General features: G+C 44.0%; 1 protein-coding gene across 2 annotated transcripts in view; it reads left to right on the forward strand.

Moving 5' to 3' along the window:
- The window catches only part of OTUD4 (OTU deubiquitinase 4), a 2,240,995-nt gene that overhangs the window by 590,111 nt on the left and 1,625,391 nt on the right, over nucleotides 1-25,493 (forward strand). For both annotated transcript variants that reach the window (XM_044062226.1, XM_044062227.1), the window contains one exon: nucleotides 6,349-6,421. In XM_044062226.1, coding sequence (XP_043918161.1) covers nucleotides 6,349-6,421 — 73 coding nt within the window. The remainder of the gene's footprint in view (nucleotides 1-6,348; nucleotides 6,422-25,493) is intronic.

The raw sequence follows: 25,493 nt of genomic DNA on the forward strand, positions 1-25,493 counted from the left end.
CTTTTGAGCCTGCTGCCTCTTCTGACATCAAATTTTTATCTTGGAAGACAGCTATCCTGTTAGCCCTAACCTCTGCCAGGAGAGTTTCAGAGTTACAAACTCTTATGGCTGTGGAACCTTATATTATTTTTCATCAAGACAGGGTGTCTTTGAGGAATAATCCTACCTTCATGCCTAAGGTGGTTTCCTAAGTGGCTTTAAATCAAACTATCCACTTGCCAACTTTTTCCCCACTCCTCAAAATAAAGGGGAAAGGATCTTGCATTCCTTGGATGTACACAGACAACTACGTTTTTACCTGGACAGAACCAAGGACATCAGAAAATCAGAACAATTGTTTGTTTCTTATGCTTCAAGTTCCCAAGGTAAAGCCATTTCAAAACAGACCATTTCTAAATGGATTGCTCATGGAATCAGATTTTGTTATTCACACCATGGAAAGCAAATCCCAGGAAGTATACAGACTCATTCCACCAGAGCTGCTGCCACTTCTGCGGCCTTCCTCAGGGGAGTTCCTACCAAAGACATTTTGGAAGTTGCAACTTGGAGTTCAGTGCATACTTTTTCTAAGCACTACAATCTACCTCTCTACTCTAAGTCTAGGGCAGGCTTTACTTCTGCAGTCTTGCAGGGCCTTTTAGCCGCCCCTTCTTCTTTATGACCACCTCCCTTTCTTTCAGCTGTGGGATTCTACCCTACAGTCATGATTGCAACAGTGAAACACGATGAACATAGTACAGTTGTGTACACCTACCATAAATGTAGATGTTCGAGTGTCTTCACTGTTGCAGTCTGGGTTTCCCTCCCTCCTGTCCCCTCTTATTTGTATTTTTGTGTAGTTCCTTTTTTCACCATTCTTCTGAGGTGTATTTGCAAAGGATATCGGACCTTTTTCATTTTGGGACTCCTGACATCTGGGGCAAGAAAAACTGGAGAAGATGGCGTCTGCTGTCAGCTTTGTACTCCTGGCGCTCTGACGTCAGGGAGCATGGTTGAACAGCCGACGCCGGACCCAGACTTTGGGATTCTGGCCGACCGAGGGCTGCCTGCCGGCAGGGGAGAACCCTACAGTCATGACTGCAACAGTGAAGACACTCGAACATCTACATTTATGGTAGGTGTACACAACTGTACTTTCTTCCTGAAAGGAGTCCTGCACCTTCAGCCTTCAAGGAAATCAATTACTCCACCATGGGATCTTAATTTTGTTCTGGAAAAGCTCACACTAACCTCTTTTGAGCTATCAAAATCTGCCATATTAAAAGTCTGCACATGGGAAAACTGTCCTCCTAGCTCTAACCTTGACATACAGGGTGTCTGAACTCCAAGGATTCATGGCTACTCCTCCCTTTCCTATTTTCCAGAAGGACAGGGTAATGCTTGGGACCAGTCCCCCTTTCATGCATAAGGTAATGAACAAACTATCCTCCAATCAAGCCATTCACCTACCTGCTTTCTTTCCCAATCCTCAAAATGTGTGTGTGGGGGGGCAAAATCTTATACTCCCTAGACGTTCACAGGCAGCTGAGGTTTTATTTGGATAAAACACAGATGATCAGAAAACCTGACCAACTATTTGTTTCTTTCATGAATGCCAAGCTGGGTCAGCGAGTCTCAAAGCAAACCATTGCATCCTGGATTTCTAAGGCTATCTCATTCTGCTACTTACAGCATGGTAAATCCTTGCCTTCCTGGCCTAAAGCCCGTTCCAGTCAGGCAGTTGTCTCTTCTGATATCTTCCAAAAGGGTGCTGATGCCAGGTCTATCTTATGAGCAGCCACTTGGTCCACTTTGCACACCTTCACCAAGCACTACAAAATGGGTGCCTTCTCCAGGTCTAGAGCAGCCTTTGCCAGGTTAGTCCTCTCTGGTCTCCTGGACACTTCCTTTTCTCTGTAGCCATCCACCCCATTTTCTTTCTCTCTCTAGATTTTTGAATTGTCCATCTGTTATGAATACTGCAACAGTGATTTCAGTTAGGATATAGTACAGTTGTGTAAGAACTTATCATAATAGTAGATGTCCTACTGACCACTGTTGCAGTATACATTCCCTCCCTTCTTCCCCTCTACTGTCTTGCGTTTGGATCACACACACGCATCCTTTCTTGGGGAGTTTTCTACTTGTTTAAACTACACCCCTCCTAGCTCAGTTTCCTCTCTCAGTTGTCTTCAGGCCACTGGCTTGGAGATGGTCTGATGACCTTGTGTATGTCCGTCCTATACCTTGAAGCACATGAGCTGAGATCAAACGTTGGACTTGTGTCCTTGGGAAGGTAAAACTTTGGTATCCCTGCCAGACATAAGTGAAAAAAAAACATCTGTTAAGAATACTGCAACAGTGATCAGAAGAACATCTACTGTTATGGTAAGTTCTTGCACAAGTGTACTTTCTTCAGCATGCCCACCCTTCTCCTATCAACTTTAGGCAGGTGAGGTATAGGAAGTCCTTAGCTTATCTTAATACTGTATCTGTTTGAATTCCCTGTGTTTTTTAGTGTCAAGTGGCATGTTGGAGAATGTGATTAAAATGATCTTTGTGGATAAAGTGGGAGTTAGAGTCTGTTAAAGTGCCAGATGCTGAGCTGTTCAAGTCATGTAGTTTTAGTTGTAATGAGTTTGAAGAATTTAGAGTATGACCATGCAGAGTGGTATTGCATAACTTTCATAAATGCATGGTTGTGGTGTGAGTGCAAGCACAGGCACATATACACAGACGGATCTACTTTTTAATTATCGAAATCCCACATGAAGGAAGACCAAAAGATCGAGACCGGAAAACCAAATGTCACAACACTGAAACCCAAAATACTGAAACTGAACGCACAAACTGCATATAAAACCGACTTCCAAAACCAACAATATACAACATAAAATACAACACTATATACCTCCAAACACAAACAATATTTATAAAATTAAATTACTAACTACCCTTCTGTCAACAAACCGTACTATCTAAAACTAACCTAAGTGGGGGGGGCTACACCCCCTAACTATATATTCCAACTCTGAGATCGCACTACGGTGGGGATAAGGGTATATACCTTTTTCTTACCTTGTAGTACAGCACACACGTCTACTACTGCCGGGACCGTACAAAACATCCACCATATTTGCTCACATATGTCCTACACAAATTTAAAGGGACATACCGCATTTACCGACACTAACTACGAATGTCCTATGCCAGTATTGTAATTATGACATTGCCTCTTTAAATTTCAAACTAACATTTGGTATTGTAAACATTCAGTCTTCTGACCTTTGATCTTCTACATTTTCAGAATTTTAAACGTTCAGCTTTCCGGTCTCGATTTCTTAGTTTTGGTTTATGTGGGATTTTGATAATTCAAAGGGGACCCACACAGACGCACCCACATACACATTTACCATTATCATCATTTTAGCACGGCTTATCTAAAGACCTAAAGAAAAGTGAAGAAAACATGATTTTCAGTTTTCCAAATGAGTGTAAGTGATACTGCAGCTACAAGCACTTGATGTAAGAATTTGGTTCTAGACAGTAATGCACACTGTTAATTAGTCCCTTCTAATGTTCAGTAGAAAGATTTGAAGAGTTATGTTCATGGGCATAACTTACGTTAAGTCCCCCTTACCATTGTTTTTGCTGTTGTTGGAGTGTCTTCAGATGACTAACATTGACTAATTGATAGCCATGCAAATTCAGCCCATTAGTTATTAATAATGCAGGCTGTGTCATTCCTTTGTCACTCACAAAGTCATAGAAACAGTAAGATGAAAGTACTTAATGTTTGTGTTGCTTACTGTTACTAATGCCAGTCTTCAGCCAGGGGACTACTGCCCCTCTGTACCCCTGCCATAGTCTAATAGTGTGTGTGTGTGTGTGTGTGTGTGTGGGGGGGGGGGTTAAGAAATAGAAACTAAAGATGGTGTAGAGGTTTGTAGTCAAAATTCAAAAAAGATGACTGCCACTGTCTTGTACGCTCCATTGTAGTCTAATAATAAATAAAAAAGACATCTTTATTCCAGCCACCCAACAGTTAAACCAAAAAAATGAAGATATTGGCAGTAAAAAAAAAAAATGTATACCGCACAGCACTTGTGGTAGGAGCAGAGTGGAACATGGGGTCTCTGATGGATTTGTTAATGCGTGTCTTATTTTTTATTTGCTATTCTTTTATTTCAGTAACAAAAGGTGTACGTAGTAACAAAACTTTGTGAATATGCATAAGGCTGCAATTCATTGGTTGTACTTGTACATACTAACAAAAATGTCTGATTGTAGGTGACCCTAAAGCTGAAAAAAACATTTTTTCCAGCATACCTTGAACTTTTCTGCATCATCAATGACTCTGTCACAGTACATTGTTATTATCTACTTAATTTGCTATATGCCAAAATGGCCTGAAAGGGTGCTGTTTTGCAGTCAGTGAGTTTGCCATCTTGATGCCATTTTAGAAGGCTAGAGAAAAATCTCTGTGATTAGTTTATCTCTCTCTGTCTTTAACTTACAATAGTACTGTGACTGCCTATTTTGGACTGTCGCATCAATCCATATTTTCATTACTTTACAACCTTTGATTTTTATTAGTGGCCATCTCTGATGCAGCATTTTAGTGAATATTTAAATGAAAGATTTGAAAATGTAGCGGAGTTAATTGTGTTTTTCAAAGTAACAACTGTAGTTCAGTGTTCAAATGTGAAAAATTTTAACTATGTGATTAATAGGTGTTACTTGGACTGAATAGGTTTGTGTTGCATTCAGTTTTTAATAATGTAGCTGGAGTTAAAGTTTTTGATGTTGATCTTCCTTCCCCAATTCACTAACTTGTCTCAACAAAACACTGTATGCAATGCAATGCAAACATTCTTAACAAAACACCTGAAAAATGTGCACTTTTACAGAAAATGCACTGTAGAAAAAAAGTAAAGTCAAGTAATGACAGAAAATAAGAAAAGTACGATGAAAATATGTTCTTTGTGGCACTCGGAGACAACTAATTTGTAATTAGAAAACAGAATAAATTATGAGTTGTGTTTTCATCTTCCTTTGCATCTGAAAACTAAGCTAACTACAGTATCTACAACACTCCCTTAAGCTCAAACCCAGTGGTGCGAGACCTAGGAACACAGGTAGATAGCAATCTGAACTTTGACCTCAAAGTTTCCTCTGTGGTAAGGAAAGCATTTTACATTGTGCACCTCACGAGTAAGGGCATTGCATCCTGGTCCAAGGATGTTATAGCCCCACTGTACTCGACCCTAATAAGACCACTAATAGAGTACAATGCTGCCTTTCGCATGTACCTCAGCAGATGCTTGCCACAACTGGAGAGACCACAGAGGTTCCTCACCAAGAAAATACAGGGCTTCCAAACCATGATGTATGTGGATAAACTAAAAACCCTGACACTGTACTCTGCATTGTATAGGCTGCTGAGAGGAGACTTGTGCCTGGTCTACAGAGCAGTCTCCAACCTTGCCCTGATGGATATGCTTCACATAGGCAAATCTAACGGTGCAAGAGTCTCTCACTCTAGGGATCTTAAACTCACCTGTGACATTAACAGAACATGCTGGAGAGACAAATATGTCTCCCAGAGACTGCTGCTCTTGTTGAGCAAACTTCCAGTTCAAGTGAAGCAGGGCTCCTCACTGACCCTATTCAAGTGCAGCCTAGAAAAATGGATGGAAGACTGCAAATTCACCCTGGGGTGGCACCCATGTCCCTCATGGACGGGGGGGGGGGGGGGGGGGTCGGTGTTGCCCATAGACTAGCTCTGTAAAATACATTCACAACTTAATAAGGACAGATGGGGCAATTTGAGATTAACATGACTAGGCTTGTAAGGGGTCTGTGGCTGCTAGCCTAGTAACCTCCTATGAAACCTTACTTTTGTTCAGACTCCAGACTGGCAAACTGGGACTGATAAGCCACATTTATGCACCAGTGTTTGAGACTTTGTTTTCTTAATGGTTCTGTAGTTGAAGTGACCTAACTAATTATTCTGACACTCTTGGTAGCCCTAATGATTTAACAGATGAAGATCAAGTGTAGGAAAAAAAGGGAATAGAAATAAGTTCTGACATAAAACAAATGGAATCATTTTTAAATTATGCTTTTTCTGTATTACCCATTCAGTGTTGGATTACAGGGAAGGAAAATAACTTTTTGGAAACAAAACTTGACATTTGTGTGGAGTTCTCCTTTAAGGAGGAGGTTGTCCATAATGTGTGTGTGGGCAGGCTTTGTTACTACATATCCTGTGGGGAGCTGTAAGTTAGTTGAATAATTGCACTTTTTATATTAGACTTGACATTGTTAAAGTATTCTAATATTTGTGTTTCTTATTTGTATTTCCAGACGTGATTTTGTTATTTACCAGGAGCCAAATGGATCGCCTTCTTGTGTGACTGAGAACAACTTTCCTGATAAGGTAGAGATTTTAACTTGAGTGCTCACATTATAACTCTCAACCTCTTACCTCCAGAATCGGAGACAATTCCAGAAATGAGCAGGGACAATAAGTGTCATTTGTTAATATTAGTAGTGTGAACTTGAAGTTGACAGAATAAGAGAACGTGAATTAATATGCATTTTCTGACGTAAACAAAATCTACAATTCTAATTATTAATCTGATGTCTTTTCCATCTGTATCTCAATGGAGTTATCAGATTTGACTTTGGCCACTCTTATACTCTGGATCCAAAGCTCAGCCTCCCTCCCCTTACCCACAGTGTCAAGTAACTGGAGAGTTACCTTAGATCTCACTTGCTGCTTGTTTGCTGCAGATGTGATTTCCATTGCTTATACCTGGGTCCAGCTAAGTCAAAGCTAATTTCTTGATAACTTGTTATATTTGTGAGATTTATCCTCTTCTTTTGTTATCATTTTACCTTTCCTGTCTTTTTCTTACCTCTCTTTGCTTCAAAAACAAAGGAGAAAGGATAAAGAAATTGCCAAAGAGTCCAAAAAGCAATTGCTGGGTTGTTCATCTTCCTCAGGTGTGGCCATGAAGTTTCCTAATACTTCTAATCCAAGTCTTGTGCCAAATCCTGTCTTTATTGGGTCCAGATCCCATCCCTTGCTGGAACCTCATTTCTTCCCAGAGCCAGTTTGATGTAGGCTGTGATCTCCTTTCCTTCAGGAAAGACAATTCCATTGTTCACCCAGACCCTCCTCCACTGCTTCATGTTTCCTATTGTTGTGGTCATCCAGGAGCCTTTCCGAGGCAGAGATTGATAGAGTGATGAAATTCCTCAGAACCCAAATCCATTTGGGGGCTCTCCTGGCTCCAGTCACAGTCGATGCCATGGGCATGGGCCTGTCCCCTCATTATATCATTACTCCTTCCCCAGTCTGACCTTTGGAATTGGTGCTGTTGGATTTGGGCGTTTCCAGGGTGTTTTCTACATCAGATGTAAAGACCTGGTCTACCTCAGCTCTGACCATATCTCTGATCCAGTTAGTGCCACATGGCTGGGACCCTGACGGATCTTGGTACTGACATCAGACTTTGGGAGGAGGGCTTGCTTGACTCCAAAGCTCTCAGAGATTCAGAGCTAGACAGCTTGTCCCCAAGGTCAGCTTCAGAGCCAAGTTTGACCAATCTTTATTAGGTGCTACTGCTTCTACTTGTGCAGTCTCTGGTTAAGTCTCGACTTGTGCTTTCAAAGCTTTCAAGAGAGTGCTTTCTCATTCTAGGGAGTGGACTTCCCTTTCCCACTTGCAACTGTCCTTCCCCTACATTAGTTACTTTTTTCCATCCCAACTGGACAGTCTGCACCTTTATAGTATTGAGACTGTCTGCACTGAAGACTCCTGTTCATCTTCTGAGTCCTCCCTAGAAACCCAGCTGGGGAGGCTCGTCTCAAGTGTTTGTGCTAAAACAGGGATTTTGACTCCCCACAGAAATCTTTGACTGAGGATACTGCCTTGGATGATGGGGGAGTGGTCATGTAGATCCCCACTTGAGGAGAAATCCTGGAACGAGTACTGAAAGTGGTGGGGATGGCCTTCAGAAGCTCCCCTCCCAGGAGGAGTCAGTATTTTTTGAGACTTTTGGGACTGGCCCATCTACTTCTTGGGTGATCCCTCCTGTGGTTGATGATTGACTTGATCTCTAAGTGGGCATGAAAGGAACCGGACATGGCTGAACCTATTCCTCGCAAACCAGAATGTCTTTTGGTATTCCCAAAATTTTACCCATATTGGAGCAAGGGTCCCGCCATTGATTCCTTGTTGGTGGCAGTGGCAATCAAAAAGAAGCTTGCTGAGTAAAACGCCACTGTTCATCCACCTAACAGGGAGCCTATGGTGCTGAATAGATTTGGGAAGTGAGGTTTATGCTATATCAACCTTCACACTTAGAGTGTTGAAGTATTTGGCACATGTTACAAGCCTCCAGAAGGATTTGACCAGGGAGCTTTCAAAGTCCCTCTCAGGGTCCCTATCTGGGGAAGAGGAGAAGTCCGATGTGTAGTTGGCCACTGTCTAATCTCTATTGACTGTATTTATGCTCCTTATTTCCAGTGCAACAGAGGGCATTTCAAGAGCAGCGAGTACTGGCATAACTGTTAAATGGCATGCCTGGATGCACCTGTTAGACTTTGTGGAGCACTTTAAAACATCCTTTATTGATGTAAACTGAAACATTATGTTAAGCAGACCAAGTTCTGGATTGTCACGGCAGTCCATTTTGCCTCTATTGAAGAATGGTGACTGGATGTGCTTGATCACTCTCAAGGATGTCTGCTATAATATAAAGATTGAAAGGCATTCCAGGAGATATCTTTGATTCTGGATGGAAGCCAATTATTATCAGTTCGAACCACTGCTCTTTGATCTCCTCACTGCCCTTGGGTGTTTACCAAGTGCATATCGATTGTAGCAGCTTTTCTCAGGCTTTAGGGGTTCCAGGTCTTTCCATACCTAAACATTTGGCTCCTTACCACTTCCACAAAGTCAAGGCTTGGAACTTCGTACTCCAACTGTGCCTGTCCCTATGAATCACTATGAAAAATCTACTCTTCAGCCAGTTCAGGTGTTGGAGTTCATAGGATGTCATTTGAATAAGGTATTTCGGACAGCAAGGCTTTCAGTACACTAGATGAGTTCTCTTCATGCTGAGGCAATTTTTTTGCTTCATTTCTACAAATCTCAGCCGCCTTTGTCATAAGGGTCTTGTGTTACATGGCTTCATTGATTTGCCTGGTGCCTCTGGTGTGTTACGATGTGAGGATAGTGTAGTAGACATTAACACCTCTCTGGTATTATGTAACCCATCCTTTGAACTTTCCCATTGTCATGACAAATGTTAGCCAGGCTCACATCATATGGTGGTTGGAGTCTCCCCTTATTTCTTCCAGGAGATCTTTTCTTCCCCAACCTCAGGCCACGGTCACTACGGATGCCTCCATTCTGGGGTGGGGGCATTTTGAAGGAAGACATTTCAGGGATCTGATCAGCTTTCAATGCCAATATTCAAATTGATGTTTTGGAGATGAGAGCTCTCGTCCTAGCATTGCAAGCTTGTCAGGACCTTCTCTACTTCATCCAACATGAGATGCAGCAGTTTTTACTACCTGGTGCTCCCTGTGGGACAGTCACCAAGGGAGCTCTTCTGTATGTTTGGCCCTCACGTGTCTCTTGTATGCCTGTCTGCCTACTCCCCTCATAGTAAAATTTCTTCAGAAGTCTGTCCGTTGTAGAATGACTGTGATTGTAATTGTTCTATTTTGGTCCCAATAAGTTTAGTTCCTTTTCCTGTAGCCTCCCCTATTTTGGTCCCAATAAGTTTAGTTCCTTTTCCTGTAGCCTCCCCTTTGGTACTCTCCTTGGGCTCTTGACCATATCCTGGGTTTGATTTGTCATCCAGCAGGGACTTAACCACCCAGTCTTCATACCCTTAAATTGACTGCCATGGTCCCTCCAGTTCTCATGATGACCAGAGATACAAAACTGTCTTGACAGAGTTGTCAGTATTTTATCATCCTTTCAAAAACCTTCTACACATAAGATTTAAGCTAGTAAATGGAAATGTTTTGCAATTTGGGTGTTGAGGGGCATTGATCCCTTCTCAGTCCCACTGGATGCTATTCTGGATTTTCTTGCTGACCCTTTTCATTCTGGGTCAAGGTATATATATATATTTTTTTATTAAGGTTCACTTGGCGGGCCATTTCCATTTTCCATGTTGGCAGCAATAATACTCCACTGGCTACTCTGAAGAGTTCTATGGTGTTCCTTAGAGGTACATTTTTTATTACGATCTCCCATTTGGGATCCAGTTTCTCCTAGGGATTTACCTTTCATGCTGTGTTTGTCTGGCCCACCATCTGAACCTTCAGCCACCATCTCCTTGAAGTTGCTGTCTTGAAAAACTATTTTCCTGGTGGCTGTGATGTCTGCTAGACTGATTTCAGAGCTGTGGTGTCTGCTAGACTGGTTTCAGAGCTGCAGGCCTTGTACTCCATGGCTCCCTGTTAAACTTTTCATAGGGATAGTTTCCCTTGGGACTGATCCCTCCTTTTTACCTAGGATGGCTTGTGAGTCTGCCTTTGAATCAGCTCATCTATTTACCTGTATTTTTCTACATTGTCTTGATGTTCATAGGCAGCTGTGATTTTACCTGGACAGGGTCAAAGCCTTCAGGAAATTAGATTAATTTTTCTGTCTTATTCTAAGACCCAGCTGGGCAGACCAGTGTTGATGACGATGCTTTCCAAATGGCTGTCTGATTGCATTTCCTTTTGATATAATTTGAGGTGGAAGTCTTTGCCAGTTATAGCATAAAGGTCATTTTTCTAGAGCAATGGCTACTTCAGCTGCCTTTTTCTCTAGAGCTTCTCTTGATGATATTTTGTGTTGCTGTGAATTGGGCTAGTACTCAGACATTTCTGTCCCATTACAGTGAAAATGCAGTCGATGTCTAGGGCCTTGTGTGGTTCCACAGTTCTGCAGAATGTTCTCTCCTAGGGCCTCCATGGGATGATACATGGCTGTGGACTCTGTCCCACTAGTTAAAGCTGGATGGAAAAGACAACTTTGAGTATGAAAGTTGTGTACTCGCAGTAAAGATTGATCCATGTTGTCTGCTTCCATCTTGCTCTACCATCCCTCCTTTCCTCCCTTTTCCCACTTTTGGGCTGTTTGGACCAGTGCAGCAGGTGGCCAAGCTGTTAGTGTGCTCCTCTTTACATCTTGGGAGACCCCATGTTATAGCTCTAGTATATTTGGATCTTGCATGATGTGGGTGATATTTCTATGAGGGGCAAACTCAAGCTGAGGTAGAGAAGAGAAAAACAGGTGTTATTGGTAGAGAAGGTGGAGAGGAGCTCCAAGTTTGAAGTCTTTTGGAATGGCCAGTCTTGGGTATGAGTCAGATCCAGTAACCCACAGCTTGAACCGGACAGAAACAGACAGCATGGGATCTATCAGTATGGTAAGTACGTAGCTTTCATTTATTCAGTCCCCTTTCTTTTTTACCCTTTTCCCCCCAACTCTGAAAAACTTCCTGATCCACACTCCCAGTGAAAGGCATTGGGACTAGAAATAAAAAAGCTGCTAGATGTTCCAGTCATCCAGGAGGTCCCACCAGACCAGTAAGGATCTGGAGTCTACTCGAGGTTCTTTTTGGTGCCAAAGAAAAAGTGGGATCCCAGGCCAATATTGGATCTCAGTCATTTGAACAAGTATATGAAGAAGGTAAAATTGCAGATGATCACGGTACAGTCCATTCCCCTATTACTGAGAAAGGAGGATTAGATGAGCTCAGTAGATTTTTCAGGATGTGTACACCACACAAAGATGAACAGACACTTCACAAGATTTCTCCACTTGGCTGAGAGCTGTCTCACTACATCCCCTCCCAGTGTTCATCAAGTGTATGGCAGTGGTTGCAGCTCATCTCAAACTGTGGGGGGTTCTGTGTGTTCCCGTAGCTAGAAGACTGGGTCATAACTGCCTCCACGAGAAATATTCTTCTCCGAGCCAGGAACTCATTGCTTCAACTTTTCACATTAAGGGGTAACTGTGAACACAGACAAGTCCAAATGTCAACCTGTTCAAGTTAGAGTTTATTGGAACTCACTTGGATACAAAATTACAAGTAGCCAAACCACTAGAAACAACAAGTGATAGCATTTCTTTTTTTATCAAAAGCAAGATTGATTTTGTGTTTTCTCAGTTAGATGGCAGCCTCCATTACCTTGGTTCCCCTTGATAGATGTTATATAACGGTGCTGCAGTGGACTCAGTGCAGCGATCATTCAGCTGTCAGCCCTTGAATATGAGTGTCTCACAAAAATTTACAAAACTCATATTCAGTTGTTGCTAGAATCTCTGATAGCATGTCAGGGTCAACCCTTTGTTCTTCCCTCTTCCCAGGCTATAGTGACCATGGACACTTCCCAGCTTTGTGGGGGGGGGGGCATTTTTTGGCGAAGACTGCCCAAGGCACTTGGTCCCCCTCAGAGATCCTATCAATATCCTGGAGATGAAAACAGTCCTAGAATTACAGGCCTTCCAGGACTTGCTTCCCAGAGGTGTCTTTTCCATTCAGACATTGTCTATAATCTGGGATATCATAGGTTTGTAGGTGTTTACTAGGCTAAAGGCCACAAGGGCCATTTTAAGCCTAGCCATGCATCCCAAATCTCTGCCAAGTTATGATACCCTTGATAAGTGTAAGCATGGGCCTGGGAGATGAACCATTTACAGGTTACCTGTTTGCATTAGAGACATAGGTGCCAAACCAGGAATGAATTTCCGGTTTCCCATCCAATTGTCCAAGTTGCACTTAAATTGGGTTATCAGCATTCAGGGAGGAACACAGTCTTGCCTCTTATGTTGAGAGGCCACAAGGGCTTGGCAATGGACAGTATATTCTTATTGCTTTCTTTTAGCTACACACACACTGGAGAAGCCCATTGTTTTAGCAGACCGGTTGAGCAAGTCTGTCCTCTTCCTCACTAGTGGTTCCTCAATTCGTGTGTGGCAACTCCAATTTTTAGACACTGGGGGGAACAGTGCTTCGATCTCTTTGCCTCCTCCAACACCACCAAATGCAACTGATACTTTGCACTAATCCCCTTGGTGGGGGAATCCCTAAGGGATGCTCTGACCCATACTTGTCCCCCCGTTCTCCTGCATGATTATCCCCAGCTCTTGTCATCCCAAAGTTTCTGCAGAAGGCAGTGTGAATGAAGGTTATGGTAATCCTCATTGCTCTGTTTTGACCTTGACAGATGTGGTTTCCCTCCATCTGGTCTCTTCTGATTCACCCATGTTGGGTTCTGGATCTCGTTCCAAATCTTCTCTCACCTATGTGGGATGCCTCACCTGGACAGTCAAGCCCTGAAATCAACTGCATGGTTTCTACAGTTCTTACAATGGCTAAGACAGTCCAGGCTTTCTTTCCAAGTCATTCATATTTTGATCTCAATGCAAACACCTTCTACCAGGAAGGTGTATGAAAGCAAATGGAAGAGCTTCTCTATCTGGGCTTCCAGTTAGAATTTAGAACCCTTTTCAGCCCCCTGCAGGTGGTCTTAGACTACTAGCTTCTCAGTTCCACAGTGGGGCTAGCTGCCCTACTATTAAGGTCCAACTAGCAGCTCTTTCTAGCGTTCTTGCTGGGGAGAATCGATCTCCCATCTCCTCCTTTAGAGAGTATCCAAGGCCTTCCTTAGGGGATACCTTCCTTCTTTGGCCTTCTCTTAGGGACCCTGTTCCTCCTTAATATATTACAATTCTTCTACAAGCCTTAACCAGACCCTCTTTTTAAATCTGCAGCTGTGGGTGACTTAAAATATCTGACTTGGAAGACCATGATTTTGGTAGTAGTCACCTCTTTTAGGAGTGTTTCAGAATTGTATTCTCTTTCTTGTAAACCTCCTTATCTGCTTTTTCTATAAGGGCAGAGTTACTTTAAGAGCCAGTCCTTCCTTTCTGCCTAATCAGTCTGTCAGACTTCTGTTTTCTTCCAAAGATTCACCAACAAAGGAGAGTATTTGTTGCACCTACTGGATGTGCACCATCATCTTCATTTTTATTTGCATCGCACTTAAGAAAGTTAGAAAAAATGATCAACTGTTTGTTTCCTTTTCTACAACCACACTGGGAAAGGGAACATCTATAGTGACACTTTCTCACTGGTTATCTGATTTGTATTTCAAATGTCTATATAAACGAAATAGGATTATCCTTACCTAAGCCACCTAAGGCTCATTCGGCTGGATCGGTTGCCACCTCTACTGCCTTCATCTCCAGAGCATCACTTGATGACATTTTTGCTGCAGCAACTTGGTCCACTGTCCATACTTTCATATCTCATTACAAGTTGGATTTACACTGAAGATGTAGAGCTTCCTTTGGTTGGCTGTCCTTCAGAATATCCTTCCATGAGACCTCCCAATATTGATAGTAGCTGGAGGCTCTGTCTCATCCATTGAGGAATGGACAGAAGAGACATCATCAGATTCGAAAGTTATGTACTTACCATAATAATATGTCTGCATTTTCTGCTTTTGTCCTTCCTCAACATCACTCCCATCTTCCCCATCCAACTGCTTTTTCCTTTGCTCCTGGAATGACTGCACTGATGGTTCCAATGGCATGGTCTTCTACTCTTCTAGCTCACTTTAGGCAAGGAAGCAGGTTTCTTTTATAAGGTATTTTGTCATTTGTAGGAGGGCATACCATTTTTTGTTGCTGGTATAGTCAAACTCAGTCTGAGGTATCACTGTAGTTACAGGGTATTATGGGTAAGGGGAGAAGCTTGAGTTTTGGATCCAAAGTTTGAGTGGCCAAAGTCTGAGTGTATATGGATCAGATAACACATCTGTTGATGGAAGCAGACAACACAGATCTGTCGTCATGGCAAGTACATAACATTCATTTAAGTGTAATCCACAATCTTTACTTCCAACACCTAATTTTAGGAGGGATTAGGATGGAGAAAGCAATGTTTTGAGCCCAAATCAGAGACAGTTGAAGTATGATGTTAATGAATGGTTACTTAATATGTTTGTGGTTGTGTGAACTCCTATGTGTTTTGCTTATTTTGTGTATAAAATCATGTAAGCTTACAATTATGACAAGGCACATAATATGCAACATATGTGCAGTTTCAGAAAACAGTAGTTAGTAAGAGAGAAAATACTTATTGTGATATGGACATATCAAGAGTACTAAAAATTCAGTTTTACATAAAACAGAAAGTTGTTATGGCTAAAATTACTACTAAAATGTAACAAGCGTGTACACAGTTAAGCAGTAGAAATAGATTTGTATTTGACAAGTTAAATCAAAGAAAAGAGTAAACAATACTATTTATAGCAAATATATACTTTTACTTTCGATGTTTTTGTCCCTTTAATTATTAAAATTAGTCAAAAATAATGAAATATATGAAACAGAAAATCTTGATCAATGAGAGTATAACTAAAAATTGTTATATTATTTAGAGTGAGTAATGTATACAGAATGTAGTCTAGCTGTTCACCAGAAGATGGCAGTTTCTGCTGAGGTTCATGAAAAGTAGAGTTAGCCAAAAAGGACCATAAAAAAAGTAAAGCAGTTTTGTGGTAAATTTAACAGCAGCAAGGATGGAAAAACTCAAACCAGTTTATGCTACACAGAGGTGAGTAAATGTGTCTGGTGACCTAATGCAAACCTAGCAATGTTCCTGTATGATCAAACTGTGAGTAGTAACCGAGACTGTAAACTGATACATAATTGGACAGACTGCAGGATAGAAGGTAGCAAGTATAAGGTTGTAGTGGACAGACTGTAGGATAGAAGGTAGCAAGTATAAGGTTGTAGTGGAAAGTCTGATCTGTTGATGTGTGGTTTGTTTTAAATTTCTATGTGTTTTTAGCTATAATTTTAGTTATCTGTTGATTATTAGACTGAAGAGTCTTACAGAACTCATCTCTGTAGGTGAAGAAGAAACCTGAATCCATCATGGCTTAGGAAAGGAATCGCTCAACTGTTACAGTATTGGTATTTACTTTTGAAGAACATAGAATGTTCTTCATGTTTCACTGTTGCAGTCATCACACTTGGGTTATCTGCCTGCAGGTAGCTCTCAGTCAGTCCGAATACCAGAGTCTTGGGATTTCTGCGTCGGATGCTGTCGCCTCATCCTTGACGTCAGGTCGTCGGGGGTATTCAGCATGCAGCTGACGTCATTACATCAGCTTTTCTTGCCGTGTGGGGAGCCCGAAGCAGAAGCAGTTTGCAAGTGCCGGTCGGCAGCTACCTGAAATTTTCGTTTTTCGAGTTTCAAACCTGAAGTCTTCTAAAGCAAAGTACCCCATTGGGGATACTTTTTTCTTGCTCTAACTGATGTCAGAAAAAGTTAACAATTGTCTTGCCTGTGGAAAGCAAATACCTCACAGAGATATTCATTCTTACTGTGTCACCTGTTTAGGCCCAGATCACGACTTCCCTTGCTGTCAGTTTTGTGCCTTGTTCAGTGACCGAACTATTCATCATCGGGCTATTTTTTGTCTCTAAATTCTTTTGCTCTCATTCTTCATATTCCGAAATGACTTCGGTAAGCCATTCGACTACCAATCTTCTGAAAAAAATGCAAAGATAAAGGCAGAGACGGACCGCATAGGTCCAAAACTGCCAATGACACTTCCGTCAAGCTAGTCACCAGTCCACCGGTATTCAGTGAGGCGCTTTCGCAGCCCCTGTTGCCCACTTCTACAGATTCGCAGGCCTCTACTGAGACCCATTTGTATGTTGCGAGATGATGCTTCGACTATGGAACCTGCGGATGTCTCTACCTTGGATGGGTCCAGAGCCGCTGTGCAGGCACCGGCTTCTGAGGGTGTATTCAGACCTTCCGATGTTCATATCAAACCGACTACTTCGTTAATGACTAAATCTACCGAATTTCTCAAGACCAGAGTTTGCACTACACCTAGGAAACTGACGACCAAAGCACATTCTCAAGCTCCCATGCTACAGAAACAAATGCTTAGAATGGCTGAAGACCTTATTACTTTAATTAGGGGAAGCCAGCCTTCCCCCTCTAAAAGGCAAAGAACTGATTTTCCTTCTGATTCTTCAGACCATGAGTCTAATGACTCTGACCCCTGTGATTACCAGATCATACCCTTATCTACCTATGAGGACTCAGATGCAGAGGATTCAATTCCCTCAGCCCCCCCCCCCAGAGGACCTTTCTTTCGGTGAAACCTTGCATATACCCTAAGAGAGCATTTCCGCTGGAAATGTCAGGACTACCCACAGTCCAAAAAGACTTGGGGAATTTTTAGACTTCCCTCAGCATAGGCCTCTAGCTATTCCCCCTGTCCTGGATATTGTAGATGATGTCTTCATGGAATCCAGCCTTACCCTTGATACTTTACCACCTGCTCCTAGAAAGCCTGACAGATACTCCAGAGTACCTGACTCTCACATATTTCTCTTAAAAAATCCCACTACATATCCAGAGACCATTTCCCAGGGACCTAAAGGTATTGAGGCTTCTACAGCCAAAACCCTATCCCTTCGGACAGAGTTTCTAGGGCTCTAGCCAGATGGGGTAAGAAGGTTAATACCTCTGCAACTCTTGCCATCAGGGCTTTAAATTGCCAGTTTCACATGTTGAAGTGGCAGCAGCATATTGTTGATCTAATTAAACAAAAAAATGTTGATTCCTGGTTGTGCAGAAAATAAGGACTTACAAGACTTAATGCAGTCTGCAAACCAAGTTTGTAAACATACTTTTCAGTGTGGTTTTGATGCCTTAGAAGCATCTTGCAGGGATGCTGTCACTGGGTCTGTTCTGAGAAGGCTTGCTTGGCTGAAGGAACAAATCTTGCCAGACCATGTCAAGGCAAAATTACTTGATGCTCCAATAAACCAAGAATGTTTGTGTGGCTCTAAAGCAGAAGAAGTTCTTAAAAAGATGGACGAAAAAGTTAAATCCATGCAAACTGTTAAAGATTTCTTACAGGTACAGCCACCTAAATTCAGTAGGCATTGGCCTTCAAAAAATTGGTCCTTTCCAGTCCCTTTCAGACTTTCTCAGCCCAAACCCAGGGGCAACAGACCACAAAGATTACAGTCTCAGGGTATACACAGATCTAAACAATGGAGTGCTCCCTCCTCAAAAACTGGGAGTGGTAAGCCACCCCCCCCCCATGGAAAAAGTTCACAATGACTTGTCTTTAATCCTTCCCAGCCATGCCCAAGTACTTGCACCCCTAGGAGGAAAACTCGCCCTGCATGCAAAAAACTGGGAGTATATTACCCAGGACCAATGGGTCTTAAACATTGTATCCCAAGGATACAGTTTCTATTTCCATTCTCTGCCAACCCCAAGCTGATTGCCAGACCTTCCTCCAAACCAGTGAACAGAGGCCCAAAAAAAGAAGTTATGTACCTACCATAACGTTCCATGTTAGTTGTCTTCTTCTCGCCTTCTTTCTTGCTGGTTGGGTTCGGAGCCAATCCTCAGCTCCGACTCTGCCATCTTCAAAAGCTTGAGAGCTGCTTACTAGCTCGAGGCCCCCCCCTATATCCCATGATGCCTGGCGCTAGATACCCAGATCTCGTTTGGTAAGTCTAAATACAGACATAATAATAAAGGAATCCCATCCTAGAATGCATAAATCCGACTGGAGAGACTACTAAGCAGAATGAAATAGCCAGAGAAGACTCGGCCAGTGCAAAATAAAGAGGAACTCTTCTCGGTCCACTAGGATAGGGGGATGGAGGGTGGGACGCAAGAAAGAAGGCGAGAAGAAGACAACTAACATGGAACGTTATGGTAGGTACATAACTTCTTTATGTTAAGTTGTCTATCTCGCTTTCATTCTTGCTGGTTGGGACAGCGTCCCTAGCACCTAAAATCCTGGGTGGCTCATCGGAAAAGACTCTTCAGAACAGTGGAACCAAAATCAGCTCTGCTCCTGGAAACCAAATCCAACTTGTAATGCGAAATGAAAGTATGTGGGTTGGCCCATGTAGCCGCAGCACAAATAGATTCCATGGGCAATCTAGCCTGAAAAGCTACCGAAGTGGCTAAAGCTCTGGTGGAGTGACCTTTTGGTTTGACTGGTAATTCTTTATTCCTGAGTTGATATATGAATGTGATGATAGAAGACAACCACCTGGATAAGGTTACCTTGGAGACCGGACGACCTTGTTTATCTACTGCATAAGACAGAAACAGTTGATCTGATTTTCTAATGTCTTTGGTTCTATGTAAATAAAAGCGTAGTTGCCTGTGAACATCTAACTGATGCAACTTATACTCCGCCCTGTTGGAGTGGTTAGGGAAAAACACAGGAAGGTCTATGGACTGATTCAAGTTGCTCTCTGAAGAGACCTCAGGAAGGAAGGAAGGATTAGTCCTAAGAGCAACCCTGTCATTGTGGAACACGAGGTATGGGGGACGGATAGAAAGAGCCTGTAGTTCCGAAACTCTTCTGGCTGAAGTAATAGCTACCAGAAAAAGGGTTTTCCAAGAAAAGAACTTCAGTGAACAAGAAGCTGCAGGTTCGAAAGGGGGCAAAATTAGCGAAGCTAAAATCAAATTTAGATCCCATGGTGGTGGGGGATCCCTCACTGGGGGCCTGAACAGAGTGGTTCCTTTGAGAAAGGCTTTACACAGCTTATGAGACATGATATTGTTCTCAGACAGGCCAATGTGAAAATTTGAAATTGCCGCTAACTGAGCTCTAATTGTAGTGGAAGCGGACCCAGCATGGAAGAGCTCCGCGAGAAATTCCAAAATGGATTGTACAGGGGCTGAAAAGGGGTCTATACTTTTTGCCTCTGCCCAGGAAGAAAAACGTTTCCACTTACTAGCATAAGTTTTTCTGGTCATAGACTTGTGTGATGACAAAAGGATTTTGTGCACAGAGGGGGAGATATCTGGGAGCCTGGCTAAGGTTGGAAGTGGAGCTGGAGAAAGTGCAGGGATTGGTGCAGCCCGCCCGATTGATGAATCAGGAGGTCTGGAACTAGGTCCAGAGTCCAAGGCTGTTCGAGAAGATAGCGATGCAGGAACAGAAACCATATTTGTCGAGGCCAGTAAGGAGCAATGAGGATCATTTTGCAACCCAAAACGGTAGCCTTCTGAATCAGCTTCGGTATGAGGGGGAAAGAAGGGAATGCATAAAGAAGTCCCTGGGGCCAATCGTGGACTAGAGCGTCTCTGGGGGAATGTCCGGGAAGTGGAAGGAGAGAGAAGAAATTGCTGCACTTGCTGTTGAAGGGAGTTGCAAAAAGGTCGCAGCAAGATTGGCCCCATTTGCGGAAGATTTGGTCCGCAACTACCTGGTTCAGAGACCACTCGTGAGGCATGAGAATTGCTCTGCTCAGTCTGTCTGCTATGAAGTTGGACCTCCCAGGGATGTGCGTTGCAATCAGAAACCGTTGGGAAGAGATCGCCCACTGCCAGAGACTGAGTGCTTCTCGACATAGGGGGTAGGACCTGGTTCCACCCTGCTTGTTGATGTACCACACTACGGACACGTTGTCCGTTTGAACTGCAATGGTCCCGGTAGGAAGAGAGTCCTGAAGAGCCTGCAATGCTAAGAGCACAGCCATCATCTCCAAGACATTTATTTGCCGATGATACTCGTGAGGTTGCCAGGTGCCTTGGACTGTTCTGCCCTGATAATGCCCCCCCCCAATCAGGGAGGCGTCCGTGGTCACTGTAGCCACTGGAGAGGGGAGAACAAATGGTCTGCCGTGGAGCACTGATGTGGAGACCATCCCACGCAAGATGTTTCTTGCATGCCTGGGTGATCATAATCATGTAAGACATGGGAAGTTGTTGGAAGGACCATTGGGTGAAAAGAAGCTACTGGAGAATCCTCATGTGAAACCGAGCTAGAGGGACAAGTATGATCGCTGCTGCCATGAGACCTAGCGTTTGAAGGACAAACCTGGCATGAATCCTTTTGTATGCTAATAAAACCTTGACATGCTGATGAATCACTAACACTCTGTCTGGTGGGAGGCTCACTATCATGTCTTTGGTATTTAAATTTGCACCTGCAAAGGTGATAGATTGACAGGGCGACAATGCAGACTTTTCGAAATTTGCTGTGATACCTAGCCTGGAGCAAGTGTCGATGGTGCAATCTCTGGCTCGCAGAAGGTGATGTCTGGTGGTAGCAGTGAGGAGCCAGTCGTCGAGATATAGAAACACCTGGAATCCTTGCCATCTCAGGTGAGCGGTAACTACTGCCATACATTTGGTAAACACCCTGGGGGGCTGTGGTGAGACCAAAGGGCAGAGCTCTGAACTGATAATGGCTGGCTCCCAGCTGGAAATGAAGGAATCTTCAGGAGCGTCTGTCCATTTTGATGTGGTAGTACGCATCCTGAAGATCTATGGAGCACATCCAATTGTCCGGACCCAGAAAGGGTAAAATGGACTGAAGCGTGACCATCCGGAACTTCGTTCTTTGTACAGACTTGTTTAGTCTGCTGAGATCCAAAATGGGTCTCCAGTCCCCTGTCTCTTTTAGTACCAAAAAGAACCTTGAGTAAATTCCGCATCCTTGTTGGTCTGCTGGGACTTGCTGGATGGCCCTTTTTCTTAGCAGTTTTGAGACTTCTTGCACTGCTTGGTCCCTTAGATTGGGTGAAACATCTGGGAGGGACTTGTTTGACCTTATGGGGGTGTGAACGAAGGGAATTCTGTAGCCTCCGGATATGACGGACTGTACCCATTTGTCTTGTGTTATGTCTTGCCAGGCTCTTGGATACAGCGATAATCTTCCCCTGACTGCCTCCAGAGGTGAGTAGGTGGGCAACCCTTCAGGGATGCTGGAAGGGCTTGTCAGAGAAAGATTCTCTGCTGCCCTGGTTTTGCGGACCCCCTCTGCCACAAGGGCGGCGTCTGTTATTGTTCCTTCCTCTGCCCCTGGAGGGAAACTCACCACGTGTGTCCGGCAAGGCTCCTTGGGATTTTCGGAACCACATCTTTCCACTCTTCTGACCCGAAGGATATGGTCTGGAAGGAGTGGAAAAACAGACTCCTACGGCAGAGAGTCTTGCCTTCCTGCTCACACCTGGTAAGGGTATCTTTCACCTGTGGTCTGAAGAGAGAGGAACCATCAAAAGGGGTGTTGGTGAAAGACGCTCTGAAAGGTTCCGCATAATTACATAGCCGCATCCAAGCGTGCCTCCTTAGGGCCACGCCTGTGCCTGCAGCTCTACTCGCACCATCGGCTGCATACGAAATGAGCGTCATGGAGGAGTTTACCACTGAATTAAGAGTCACCAGCTGGGAGGCTGCCTTAGCCTGGGCCCCCTCAGCTGATGGATATTGGAGGGTATCTCCAAGCTCTTTCAGGAGATCCCTCTGAAGACTGGTAAAGTGGCACAGGTAATTCAGGGACCGCATGGAAAAGGTCGCTGAAGAGAACATCTGCTTCCCATATCTGTCCATCGTCCTGGACTCCTTGTTAGGGGGATGGACAGATGAAGTTTCAGCCAACTCCTTCTTTGTGGCTGCTGCTACCACCATGGCATCAACGGGGACACCCTTGATCAAGAACTGTTTGTCCTGTGGGGCAGTAATGAACTTGGCAGGTTTTCTAGGGGTCAGTTCCACTGTGTCTGGAGACATCCACGCCTTCCGAACCCCCACAGACATGAGTGGGTCGAAAGGCGGAGACACCCAGGAGGTGAAAGGTCAGGATCCAAACGCGTCCAGGAATACCGACTCATCCTTGGAAGGGCTTAGGGTAGTCCAGTTTCCCCTCTGCATAAGCATCTTAAGGATGTCTGAGAAGGAGACATCTTCAGAGGGGGATCTTAGGGACCCTTCTGACTCCTCTAAGTCTGTATCCGATGTGACAGACTCGGGGGAGTCAACATGCTTCTTCTTGCATTTCCTCTTGCGAGGTGGCTCCTCTGAATGATCAGGGGTGGTCTCGGAAGAGGAAGATACACCTAAAGGGGTGTCCTGGAGTGCTGGATTCCCACGCTTGGGGTCTGGAAGAGGGGCAGAGGCTGACGCAAGCACTCTAGGGGGAGGAGCCAATGGGGTCGATCATGGAACTGACTCGGGGGCCAGTACACTCCTCCTCACCTCGAAGGCGTCCCTGCCCGGGCGCAGAGAAGGCTCAGGCTCCGAAGAAACCAGAAGCCCCCCCCCCCTGCAGTGAGGGGGACGGCTCCAAGGCAGATGTGGGAGCCGAGCTCACCTGAGCCGAAGCACCGAAAAGGAGAGCAGGGTCGGACAAGGGTCCGATGCCACTCACCCCCTCGGAGCCGACGAGGGAGTCTCTGCACCCAGATCCCTCCAGAGATGGTACCATGGAAGGGAATCGGAGCTGACGACCGAACCAAAAGAGAGGGTATTGACACCGACGGTTCCCCGACTCGAACCCCAACGAACTCCAGCTCCAAGCTCATAGGATGAGTCTGAGGAGGAATATCTACAGCTGTGGATGGAGCCAACTCCTGATGAGGAGGGCTGGACAACATTTTGGCTAGGGCCTGAGATTTTAACAGCCTACTGACCACTCTTTCCAAGTCATGGTCTGAATGTCTAGAGGACCGAGAAGAGTGGGATGATCGATGACAATGCTCCGATTGGAGCAGGGGCGACTTCAGAGCCGAATGTATCAACTCCAAAGAAGGAGACCTAGATCTCTTTCAACTCTCAGCTTGCTCCGAAGACCATGTCAGAGCCGACTGGGAGGGAGGGACATCGGTTCCATCCGGAGCCGAGATGGATTGGTGGCTTCACCCAACGATGGCTCCGAACTGGGAGCCGACAGTTTAGGTGGCCTGGAAGATTTCACGGGCTAAGCCTTCGCCGGTGAATCTTGGGGTTTAAGCATACCCATCAGGATCAATTTATTTTTGCGCTCCTGCAGGACTCTTGGACTGAAAGCATGGCAGATGGAGCAAGAGTCCTGCAGGTGCACAGCGCCCAGACAATAAATACAAGAAGTGTGACCATCTGTCAGAGACATCATCTGACAGCATGAGTCACACTTCTTGAATCCGGACAGTTTTGGATCCTTGAACATCCTGGAGGAAAAACCAAGGACATGAACACACACACAGATAGGGTGAAGTAACCAAACAGCAAAAATTAACACACTACAGTTCACACAACCCACTACAAGTACCACTATAACAAAAACTACAGCAAACTATTGCTAAACATCAACAGTAATTAATAGAAGAAATTCATTTTTTTTTTTTTTTTTTTTGGAAAAGAGATGGAGAGAAAGGTTAACCTCTAACTTAAATGGAAAGAATCTTTCTGAGGAAAAGGGAGAGAAGGGGGGAGGGGAAACTCTCTAACTTAAACGAGTTTCTTGAGGAAAAGTAACGGCTTATCTAAGGAAGAAACTAGGTACAATACAAAAGTCTAGACTAACGACTAATTCTACACTAACAATTAAAGATTTGACCAGAAAAATACAATAATAATAAAGCTTATACGACCTGAGCCAGTAGAACAACCTCGCAACAGAAGCGGCAGACGAGATCTGGGTATCTAGCGCCAGGCATCATGGGATATAGGGGGGGCCTCGAGCCAGTAAGCAGCTCTCGAGCTTTTGAAGATGGCAGAGTTGGAGCCGAGGATCGGCTCCGAACCCAACCAGCAAGAATGAAGGTGAGATAGACAACTTAACATGCAAGTACTTTCTCTTCTCAGTATCAGGGCTATTCAACCTGTGCCAACAGAGCAAAGGGGACAGGGTTTCTACTCCAGGCTGTTCCTGGTGCCCAGGAAAGAACTCTTGGTGTCCTATTCTGGATTTGTCATCCCTAAACACCTGACTGGTGGTACCAAAATTCAAAATGCTTACACTCCAGTAGCTCCTTCCTGTGCTAGCCAAGGTCTCCTGGCTAGTCTCCCTAGACTTAAAAAAAGCTTATCTGCACATCCCCATAAGGGAATCTTGCAGGAAATATCTACGTTTCGGGGCAGGCTCTATGCACTATCAGTTCTCTGCACTTCCCTTTGGCTTATGTACTGCTCTCAGGGTATTCACAAAGTGCCTGGCTCCAGCCATTGCTTACTGCAGGCAGAGAAATATTTAAAGTTACCCATACTTGGACAATTGCTTTATTCAGGCGGACAGTCAGGAATTGCTAATTCAGCACCTGACATTTGTAAAGAAACTCCTAACTTGTCTGGGGTATACCATCAACGAAAATAAATCACATCTGGTACCCAGCAAAAAGATTGTATTCCAAGCTTGAACACAACTTCCCAGATGGCATTCCTCACTCCAGAAAAGCAGGTTTATTTGACAACTTATTTCAAATTACTGGCCACCCAAACCCAGCTATCTGCAAGAAAAATACTGCAAGCCCTAGGGTTCATGGCCTCATGTATTCTGCTGATTCCATATGCAAGACTGCATATGAGGTAACTTCAATGGTACTTAAGTGTCTGGTGTCAACATTCCCAGGACTAGGAAACAGTGATTCCTATCATTCCTTGCCTAACGACAGAGTTCCTTTGGTGGGCAGAGGCTTGCAACAACAA

The sequence above is a fragment of the Protopterus annectens genome, chromosome 2.part1, assembly GCF_019279795.1.
Source record: "Protopterus annectens isolate FY-2018-M chromosome 2.part1, PAN1.0, whole genome shotgun sequence".
NCBI classification, from domain to species: domain Eukaryota; kingdom Metazoa; phylum Chordata; order Ceratodontiformes; family Protopteridae; genus Protopterus; species Protopterus annectens.